Source organism: Micropterus dolomieu, linkage group LG16 (genome assembly GCF_021292245.1).
Source record: "Micropterus dolomieu isolate WLL.071019.BEF.003 ecotype Adirondacks linkage group LG16, ASM2129224v1, whole genome shotgun sequence".
Classification (NCBI taxonomy): Eukaryota; Metazoa; Chordata; class Actinopteri; order Centrarchiformes; family Centrarchidae; genus Micropterus; species Micropterus dolomieu.
The window spans coordinates 17009965-17021338 of NC_060165.1; the positions used below are offsets into that span (position 1 = coordinate 17009965).

Genomic DNA, 11374 nt, shown 5'->3' on the forward strand with positions numbered 1-11374 from the left:
GGATCCAAACCCTGCTTCAATCGATTTACAGTTGAACTGAAACACTACTGCACCTCAATAGAACTCAAATAAAAAAAGCAATGAAATTTATTAATATTTTAGAAAAACTGAATTTGAGCTTTTAGCAATGAAAAATCTAATTTATTATGTCTTTTGCATTTTTGTTACTGTAATGAAATATGCATAAAAAAGGTGGCCATGCAGCATTAAAGTTGTCTTAAAGCTGAAACAATTATTAGATTAATTGATTAGTCGATGAAAAGAAAATTCCTATTTATACTTAATTGATTGATTGCAAAAATATCTAACATCACCTGATTCCAACCTCTCGAATGCGAGGATTTTCTGCTTTTCCCTGTTTATACCATTGTAAATTTACTATTTGCGGTGTTTAGACAGTAGCTGTGACAGTACAAGTCATTTGAAGACATCAAATTGGACTTTTTGGACACTTTTTACTATTTTCCCTACAAATCAAAATATTCATCAATTAATCAGTGTTTTGCAGACACAAAATGACCAAACGAAAGAGCTTAGGCACAAGCCATTTATTTGGCATGTTTCCAAAAAATCTTACTTACATTTTGACTGTCAAAATATGTCAAAACGTGATTATCAGTAGCTTTCTATAAATGGTAATTCAAAGCCCTATACAGCATTGTATGTAGCGGTTCTCAGCCAATTATACAGTTTTTCCATCGTTATTTAAATGGTGGGTTCCAGTAGCCGTATGCTATCTTGTGTTAAGGATATGTCAGTCAGCGTGTCCTATTTACTACAAGGGCCATGCAAATTACACAAGCTACAATTAACAATGTTCAACAGCAGAGGACAAAAGCATTCTTACAAACATGAACAAAATACAGAAAGTCTAACATGGACACATCGTCAACTTAGAGGCAAAGGTTCAATTACAGTACTTTCAATCCAAAGCTGCCACGTGCAGTTTCTAACAAATTATGTTCAAAAAGGTAACTAGATGACTCCACAATATTGCAATATGAGGACATGTTAATTAGGGATCTTTGGGCTAAGGCATAGAGTGATGGAGTAAACAAATATTTGGTCATCAAAGGATCTACATCTTTGACTTTGCCCTCTTTTAGTGTTTCTTATTTAACAACTCCTGAGACAGATAAACAGTACAGGAATTGCTCAGAGATATATTAATTCTGTCACCAATCGGGGCTTTAAAAACCCTTGTCCCTTAACTCTGCACAATTGAGATATCCAAAGAAGCATTTTTAGCATCATGAAAAACCTTTACCTAAATGCTAAAGCACAAGCCGGACACTTTCCCATTGCTTTAAAATTTTAAATCCAAACTCATCACTATATCATGACAAAGATCTGGACCTTGGCAGTATGCTACAGCAACAAAAACATCACTTTGAAGGCTTTAAAGGGATAGGTTACATTCACATTTTAAGTGGACGTGTGTTGTTGTACAGAGGGGCCTGAAAGCTACAAAAGAAGCCCCGCCATCGCATCAGCAAATACTACCCTTCAAAAGTGCGCCATTAAACACCAAAAGGGGCAATGTAGAATGTCACTGCGGATGTATAAAAACAAATACCTACAAAAAAGCAGCTACAAATTCAAACTAAAACATCATAAATATGGACCCCTCAAAATTTAGTAAATCTACAGATTACAATGTTGCCCATGTTCTTGATTACAACATCTTAAAGTGTCTTAATTCCAAATAACTGGATTGAGAAAAACAACAGAATTTAATACATAGTGCAACTGACCCACATCGAGCCGGGTCATCATCGTGCTTTAGTGAGTTGATTGCTTTTTTTTTTTCTAAAGGAATAGAGGAGAAGATTGATACCTCTCACATCTGTTTGTTAAATATAAGGCTACAGACAGCAGTTGGATAGCTTAGCTTCGCATAAAGACTGGAAACGGTGGGAAACAGCTAGACCGGCTCTGTCCAAAGGTAACGAAACACACTTACTGTACAGATATCTCAAAAGCTAAATAATTAAAACATGTCTTATTTGTTTAATCCATACAAAAAGCCAAAGTGTTGGCAGGCGGATTTGTTGCTTTCAGACAGAGCCAGTCTTTTCCAGACTTTATGCTAACCTAAGCTAACCGGCTGCTGGCTAGATCTTCATTTTAAAACGTACAGATGTTAGAGTGGTATCGGTCTTCTGATCCAAAAATCAGCAAAAGCAAAAGAGCATATTAAAAAAAATCATGCCAACTTCATGCCATCTTGTTGTTCAACCTACAGATGCATGGCCTAAGAAAACAAAGACAAAACGTAATTATTACTAGATAACTATTCGCTAAGATAATGAAGCTTATGTACTTATGAGGCAGATTTCAATTTACTCAACTGATAGGCAATTGGTCCCCCCCACCCCCAAGGCCTCAATCAGGTTTTGGTCCCGTCTATGGAAGAGCAAACATAAGTGCACTTTGGGGACGGAAAGGACACTTTCAAACCTGTGTGAATGTCTAAGCACGAGTATGTTTACCATGTTTTTTTGTCTCCACCATTTAGGTTTTTCTCACTTCATCAACTAAAAGAAATCAAATCCCTCCTTCAAAACTACAAACTTCAGACTGCTACATACAGTATTTCTAAATATTTAAACCCCAATAACCTAAAAGCAAACTAAGTAATTAACTGCAAATGAAGTTTCTTTATGACACAATACACATAGATCTCCCTTCAAGATGCCTGCAGAAAATATTGTGCTTCAGTCATCTTAATCAAATCTGTATATACAAGATCTAATAAAAAACTAGATATAGATGAATACAGGGTTATTTGGGGGTGCGTTTTGATGCAGAGATGCCCACAGCACTTCTATCACTCCCTGGATGAGTAACCGCCACTTGCTGACTCTGTTAAACAGAGGACGACTATGAGGGCAGTGGATCCAAGAGGAGGCTCGCCATGACTCAAGAACTGTAATGGTCCTAGACAAAAAAAAATACAATATTAGAACTTGATGTTTAAGATGTTTATGAGTTTGTTTCAAGTGCTGTATTTCGTACCGACCTGAATTGAGCTAACTACGCCACTGGCCATGACAGAGAGTCTTCCAGCGACTGAGCGCACTCCCAGTTTGAGCTGTGACATGTCAGGAGCACTGGGCAGCACGTTGGTCAGACGGTACGAGCTCGCTGTGAACACAAGACGAACAAAGAGAGTCAAGCAGACACACATACAGAGAACAGCAGGTCTCATGCAAGAGCCACTCGCAGATTTGTTCTAACGTGACAAACGTTTTTTTAGAGAATTTGTAGAGTACGAGTCTTGTACGAACAGTCTATCTCCACAGACAAGACACTTTTGACTTAAATACAATATCTAATAGGGATGTATCCCAAAATGAAAATTCTTGGCAGTATACTTGGTAGTTTACAGTATTTTGCCTTTTTGTTTAACCATAGCATAAATTAAATAGTCAAATTGTACCTTTTACTCAGCATTTCCCCACAGGATTTGGAGAGACTATAGGGTTGAGTCCAAGGCCTGAGATGGTCCAGTAAAGTAAATTACATGTGTCCATTTACTTTTAATGGACACCTGTAATATGTTTTATACTTTCTGTGAATATAATCCAATTAATCTTATTTCCATCCTGTATAGACACCTTATTTTGAAAACCGGACGTTGTCACATGTGTATCCTCGCGCTAAATTCATCAAGTCCGACCCAATTTGATAAATAATGTTGTATCTGGTTCTCGTATGGCGTAACATGAAGACTTCACAGCCTCTCTTCAGGTAGGACTCTCATACTGCAACACTTGTCTAGAGAGAAAATGACAGGATAAAGTTGCTAACCTGTCTGTCAGGTCGCACTGGTCTGTTTCAGTGGATTTACCATAAAGGCTTGAATATGTGTGCACTCCAAATTTAGTTGCAGCTAGCTTAATTGCCTTCTCAATAAACGAGTGACAAACACTCAAAGCGGGTCAGACCGTTTGTTGCCTTTTCTAGAAGAAGTCTGCTACAGATGGAGAGGATGTGCTAGGAGACAATTAAGCAAAACAGTGTCTGCAAGCAGCAAGTCTTTCTCAGACATTTTAAAATCCTTCCACACTGCCGACATGTCAACGTAATTGTTTGGTAAAATTTCTTTGGTCTTTGACTTATCAGGCCGAACACCGAAAGTGCTTTTTTGCTATTTTCGGCTGATTAATTTCGTTGGCCGAACATTCGGCGCATCCCTAATATCTAACATTTCAGTATTAATATAAACAACTAGGCCTATGTTATATATTTTGATGAGTTGTGTACTTAACATTATCCCAAATGTTTCCAACAATGTTCAAACGTTTCATTAGGCCGCCTGTCAATGGCGTCCTATCCTCTTTACCCCTCTAGGAACTCTAACTTCCAGGAAAACACGGTATTTGTCAGAGTCAGGAAGGAAGTCGGCAAATGTGACTGAAGGTAACATAAAACATCAATACATTACCTTGTCCAAGAACATGATTGACCATGAAATCATCATCATCATCATCATGGTGTGGCAATTTACTAAGAGGTTAATTTTTAATGAATTGTTGACATATTTTGGCATGGCAACTTATTTCACTTGTTACTAGGACAGTTATTTCACTCTGACACTCCAACAGTGTAACGTCAGATAATATATCCACCTCCCATCTACGTCACAAACGGTTTTGATTTAGCATGTTTTGTTTTTAAATATCTAACTTCACATTAAATTATTATCTCATTATTATTGTCACAGTACAGATAGCACTGCTCTAATGGCACATTGTTGGGTTGTTTTTAAAAAAAAAAAAATCTTGGGTAACATTTTTGTCAATAAAACCCAAAAATGAAGCAGCCTTATATAGCAATTTGGGGATAATATGATTTCAAAATGTTCCTGCATGATGCTCAATGTGTCTCTACACATACATTTATTTATATGTATCAATAACACTAATTTATGTGATAAGTATAATATAAGAACAGTTGGTACAAAGCCAGTGATTGTGAATTGGTCTCTTACCAGTCTGTTTCTTTGGATCATCAAAAAGGTCTGCTGAACTTATAGAGGCGCTTCCAGCAAATCTTTCCAGTCGTGTTTTGGCCTCGTACTGAAGAAAAGAAATACAGGACATATTTTTAAATGAAAAAAAAAAAAAAAAAGGACTAAAATATTTAATTAGTTAGATAGGTCAGGTAGGTCATGTCTAAAAGTCAAGATATCCAACATGAAATGAAAATAGTCTAGTTTTAGTTATTGTAACTTTAAAAACTATATTGATCTACAATAAAAACCACAGAGTATGCAAGTCAACTTTAAACATGCACAACTCAGAATATACAGTATGCACAACATGTGGAAAGGGGAGGATGCATGTTGTCATTGTGTACCTCAGAGTTATCTTGTTTTCCAAAGTACATGTCGGAAGAGATGGCTTTCACATCTCCAAACTTTGTCCGTGCTTCTCCTGTGTCTGAGACTGGTACTGGTTCTGGTTTTCGTCTGGCTGTGGGTCTGATAAACAATGATTACAAATGGAAACAATTATGATATGATGCAATAAATCACACTTACCAATAGACATAGATAGACAGACAATAGATATTCTATTCAGTTGTCAAGTGTACACCTCATATAAACACTTTATTTTAACCAAATTTCAAAAACAAACTGTGCATCACATAGTATAATACAAAAATCCATTAGATAAATTTGTTTGGATTTATTTTCATGTGTAAAACATGACTTAATTTCATTAGTTTTAAATTACTATTGCTTGAAAAAAAAATCATTAAACAGAAATTAAAAAAGTAAAATGAAATCATCATGTGATCATTATTTGATTCCCCAAAAAATTTGATAAACAATAACATACACTGCTTTGCAAAGAGTGTAACAGAATAAAAAGTTTACATTTCTACTGTATCAAGCAACAATAGTAAGTTGTGAAAAGGCATGTCACAGTCACAGCAACAGGATGTACATGACATTAAAACCCACAATATCTTACCTGTCATTCAATGATGATATAGTGGAGCTCATGAAGAAATCCAGCTCTGGTTTCTTGCTCTCCTTCATCCAGCCTCCTCCGTCATCCCACCCAGAGGAGAAATTATCTGAGGTTTCTGTTTGATCCTCAAACCGAGACATGACCCTAAAGAGAGAACAAGTTCAGAATAATGTCATGTGAAGAAATGTTGTGCAATGTGTGAGAGCTGAATCAGCATGAAAAGGCAGATTCTAAAATTTCAAAAAAGGTCTTTGCTGCCTGTCTTTGCTGATCATATTCAGATACAGTGCATGAATACTAACAAACTCACAATATATTCATAAAATTGTTTAAGAAAAAAAAAAAAAAAAAAGAAAAAAAAAAGAATATACTACATGTAATACTGTACCAATGCAGAATATTGAATAACCCTTTTTTAAAACCTAACAGCAACAGTCGATTGTTTATCCCTTTAAAAACTGTGCAATAAAATAAACAGAATTTAAGTTTACTTATCTTTTTCAGAAAAAAAAATTTAATATAACATGTCAAAAATAATATTAATAATACCAGTAAAATAAATCCTGTACATAAATACACTTTTCTTTATCCGACCTTGAGCTGAAGGACCCCTCATCATCATCATCCTCTGTGAACCGTCGTCCTTTGGTGGTCTTGGTCCCCTTTGGATTCTCCTGCTGGATGATGTGCATGTCCGATGTCACAGAGTGAGACACTCCACTGCAGAGAAGCATAGAGACAGAGCGATAATGAGATCAAGAAACAGAGAGACGAAAACTAATTCTTAAATCGGCTACAGGATGACTAGTATTTGTCTCTTCATCATCATACCTCCTGATGCCTAGACCCATGCCCAGTCTCTCAGCTTGCTCTTTCTTGTTCCCCTCCAATCCCTTCAACTTCTTCTCCTCCATTTTCTTCTGCTGCTCAAGATCTTTACAGGTCAGTCGCAGCGATGGAGCGCTGAGGAGGAGGAACACAGGTGAGTTTATCAAAGAAATGACTAGAGGAAACTACAGCAGCAAACAGAAAACACAAATAAATACATATACTGACCACAAAAAAGGGTAGAAAAACATAATACATTATAAAGACTGACAAAGTGAAAGTAAAGACACGCACATGGATTCCTCATGTTGGAAACTCTTCTTGCCAGCAGGAGTGCCGTCTTCTTTCTCTCTGAGCTTGTCGGCAGCTTGAGCCTTCTTCTCCAGCTCTGAGAAACTCTTACTGCTTACCTTCTGAGCGCCCAGACCACCCTTCTTAGAGGCCAACTAGAAGCAGACACATTTTACAAAACAAACTATGAATCGATGAACACACATACAAAACAAACTGTGAATACATACTTAGTTTAGAATAATTTAAATGAGTAAATACTGTTTTCTTGGCAGCAGTTGGCTTCTTCTTAAGAAGAGACGAAGCCTCTGGTGAGATTGAAGGACAGTGAAGTTACATGTTGTACAGTTTAGAAATATCTCAGATATAAATAAATGGAAATAAAAGGAAAACATGAAGAATATAAGCCAACCTGGATTTGCTTTTGGAGAAACACTCAGCATCTCCACACTAGGACCCTCCTCTGGATTATCTGAGAACATTTAATGTATATATGATGAGCCACATAAATGGGATAAATACAACTAGTGCACGTTTGTATTTTGTGGTTATATTGTTCAGGAGAAACAGTGACAGTGAATACCATTATTGTCTTCCTCTTTTTCCGGGGTTAAAGACAAATCAGATGTGGGGGAGCTCAGACACATTTTGGCCGTGTTCACAGTTTGAGGAACAGCCTGGGCATTAAACAGACACACATAGTGAAATTACCAATCCCTTGTCAATGTGTAGGTATTCAACAAGCAGATATGTGGGTAAAAATCACACTTAAAATAAGGCAAGCACACTGTTATACCTGTGAATGCAGACTGAAGAAATCCACCTGCTTGTCCTCTGGTGATGTTGGGGAGAGAGGAGCCTGACTGTCAAGCCACAACTATATGAAAGAAAAGCAGTAAAGGGGATACAGCCATGTATTAGAGATGTATCATGCAAAGTGTGATAAGCAAATAGGCACTACCCAGGAAGCCAAAGTTTCTGTTGGAGGAACCTGGAAGTGTAGAAAAACTGTATTACCTCAGTACCATGGCGTCTGGTGGCTTGCGTGGCTAAAGTCTTTATCTTCTCTCTGTACAGCTGAGCAGCTCGGCTGTTGTACTTGGCATTGGCAGCACTGGATGTGCACCCATGTTGATTGAAAAATGCAACCTGCCATATGAAGGTCAGAGCAGACACAGGAAAGCAGACATGGAGAATTAAGTTAAATTAAATGTGTGTCATGCAATGCTGGGATTTCAATCTGTTGATAGTGTGCTGATATTCTGCCTACAGGTACTGACCGCACTGGCATTGCCTCCCACTTGCATACATCTTAGCTGAAACCACGACCAATTGAAATCCAGCTCAGTCGACCTGTGTAACACAACAATGTCAGGATTTGAAAAAACTTTTCTTCAAAGATTTCAGTGTCATTAAATGGGTCTGACAGGGACAAACAGCATCTCAGCTTCAAGAAGAAATATCTCCCTACCATTTGACTCTCCGAATTGTTCTATTAATATTAATAAACTTGTTTTTTCTAATTATGGAATATTTCTAAGCTCATACATATTCATGCTTTTGCGTTTACTAGATTACTATAATTCTTTATACTCTTGCCTCTGCCAAGAGTTGCAGAGGCAACTAGAATTCAATGTAAAATTTGAGATGTTATCTATCAGGCTCTACACTGTAAAGCAGTCACCATAAATTAATTTAAAATGTCTACCGGATGTAACCAGAATGAAGATAGAATGAGTACTTGTTGTTATTGCCCCTAAACTTCTCACTATTAAATGATCAAATTCAAATCAATTTAAAATTATATTTTGTTACTTTTGGATTTGTTACAATCCTAACGTTACCTATTTGGTATTACTTCCTAAATGCTTTTATTGTGGTTCTGAAAAGTGTTGTTAAGATTTGACTTACCTGATAAAGGACAAGTGCACTCCAAGAGACCTGTGTGTCCCAGAGCAATCAATACATAAGAATACACCATAGGTGATGCTGGCCCAACTGGGGTTTTTAACTGAGCAGTCAAAACAAGCCTGGGGGGTAAAAAGCACAGAAGATGCAGAAAAAAAAGCTTAATCTTAAACTTTAAACAGATAGAACAACTGACATTGTTTTGAAACAGTTAAAACTGAAGTTGATATGGATCATGAAATCAATTAAAGAGACGTGGAAGCAAACAATGTGAACTGTGTCAGGTTAAAACAACAACTGTGTAATCGTGGAGGTCTGAAGTACATGTTGCCTGTGATATTAAGTTAGCTAGATTGCTGCTGATTCAAACAGCTGTTGGCAAAGTCAGTTGAATTTCGCAATTACTTTATCTTTTAACGGTATAAAAAAGCACCCTTCCCTTTTTGCTTATCATTCAGGATGTATGCGCAGCAGTCTCACATATTTCCTACAGTACGTTAGCAAATTAAGCCTAAACAAACACGGCTAATGTCAGCTGTCAACGTGTTGCTAGCTAGGCTGTCAACCACTTCGCTAGCGTTACGTCTGGTTACAAGCCACATGTTTTCCGACATATTATTCATATATAACAAACGCTACTAGAGCACAATTGGAGTTTGTCAACAAATTTTAAACATGACGTATCTGGTAAATGTTAAATTACTATGGTACGTTAAAGCTAGCCTTGGCGTTTCTCAAAAGTGCGACGTGTCAGATATTTAACGTTACTTCAGCTTACTTCCTTGTTAAAGAGATTAACGTTAGGCAATCTGAAACGCTCACCTTATTCGTAGGAATGGAGCGAAGTCGCTTAAAAATGGCTGAAATTTCCTGCTTGCTGGGTTCAGACATTTTTCTATCTGTAGGTTACCTGTCGTTTCAATTAATAGCGTGAACTAACAGCTGTGTTTTTCCGGTTTACCTCAATAATAAGCGAATACGACACGTCAGTAGGAGAACATCGCTCTGATTGGATAAAAATTACGCGTGGTTATGTTATTGTAGCAAGGGCTTCTGGGTGATGAAGTTCACCTTCACATCGGAAGCTCCAGTTGTGTTTTCACAGTGGTGAAGGGAGTATTTAGACCCGCAGCTCAAGTCTTAAAAGTAAAAATACTTGGATGGTCATATGTTTGTATACATTTAATATAAATGTAATTACTGTTCAAGCTTTGGATTACATCAACCTTTAATTCAAGTTTAATTTACTGCATCAGCTTTTTATCGCTCTACCTAAATGACATAAATATAAGTACAATCACTTACCCCTCTGCGTTTTTAGAGGAATGTACATTCCATCAGACAAATATGAAGTAAACACAAAAATATTATTATACAAATATCTTAAAATGCGTGGAATGGAAGTACAAAGTTGGACAAGCTTCCACCACTTGTATGATTCTAAGGTTACATCTGGTAAATTGAATTTCATTAAGTGAAATTTAAGTATGTTAGCGTGGCATTTTGCTTATTTTTACTTGAACATACATGAAACAACTCTACTACATCCAACGAAGGATAAAATCAAGGGCAACTGGACTTGGTTGAAGATACTTATCTGTACTTACTCTATAGATACTTATATCTTCAACCAAGTCCAGTTGCCTCTGATTTTAACCTTCGTTGGATAACTATGACCTGGATGTCTGAGAATCTTCATAGACAACTGTACTACAGATTTGCAGACTTCATATTTACTTTAACATACAAATATTGACAGCGATTGACATCTACTAATGTGTCCCTGAGGAAGACACTTAACCCCTAGCTGCTCCAGAGGTGTGCAACCTCTGACATACAGTGGGTACGGAAAGTATTCAGACCCCTTTAAATTTTTCACTCTTTGTTTCATTGCAGCCATTTTCCAAAAATCAAAAAAGTTCATTTTATTTCTCAGTAATGTACACTCAGCACCCCATCTTGACAGAAAAAAACAGAAATGTAGAAATTTTTGCAAATTTATTAAAAAAGAAAAACTGAAATATCACATGGTCATAAGTATTCAGACCCAGTATTCAGGTGCTGTCTATTTCTTCTGATCATCCTTGAGATGGTTCTACACCTTCATTTGAGTCCAGCTGTGTTTGATTATACTGATTGGACTTGATTAGGAAAGCCACACACCTGTCTATATAAGACCTTACAGCTCACAGTGCATGTCAGAGCAAATGAGAATCATGAGGTCAAAGGAACTGCCTGAAGAGCTCAGAGACAGAATTGTGGCAAGGCACAGATCTGGCCAAGGTTACAAAAACATTTCTGCTGCACTTAAGGTTCCTAAGAGCACAGTGGCCTCCATAATCCTCAAATGGAAGACGTTTGGG

The 11374-nt window shown here is 37.0% G+C and overlaps 1 protein-coding gene across 2 annotated transcripts; it reads right to left on the reverse strand.

Annotated features, from left to right (window-relative positions):
- Positions 1 to 533: 533 nt before the first annotated feature.
- arfgap3 (ADP-ribosylation factor GTPase activating protein 3) lies at positions 534 to 9990 on the reverse strand. Of its 2 annotated transcripts, XM_046072293.1 has the most exons (16): positions 9834 to 9989; positions 9015 to 9133; positions 8384 to 8456; positions 8121 to 8252; positions 7900 to 7980; positions 7687 to 7780; positions 7516 to 7575; positions 7365 to 7411; positions 7107 to 7258; positions 6816 to 6947; positions 6579 to 6704; positions 5985 to 6128; positions 5365 to 5488; positions 4997 to 5084; positions 3023 to 3147; positions 534 to 2940 (listed from the first exon to the last, which is right to left on the reverse strand). In XM_046072293.1, exons 1-16 carry the CDS (start codon positions 9900 to 9902, stop codon positions 2923 to 2925), a joined length of 1584 nt encoding a protein of 527 aa, XP_045928249.1. In that variant the 5' UTR covers positions 9903 to 9989; the 3' UTR covers positions 534 to 2922. The 2 variants fall into 2 exon arrangements, with proteins under 2 accessions (XP_045928249.1, XP_045928248.1); XM_046072292.1 differs by lacking the exon at positions 534 to 2940 and having other exon boundaries at positions 2999 to 3147; positions 9834 to 9990.
- Positions 9991 to 11374: the final 1384 nt, after the last annotated feature.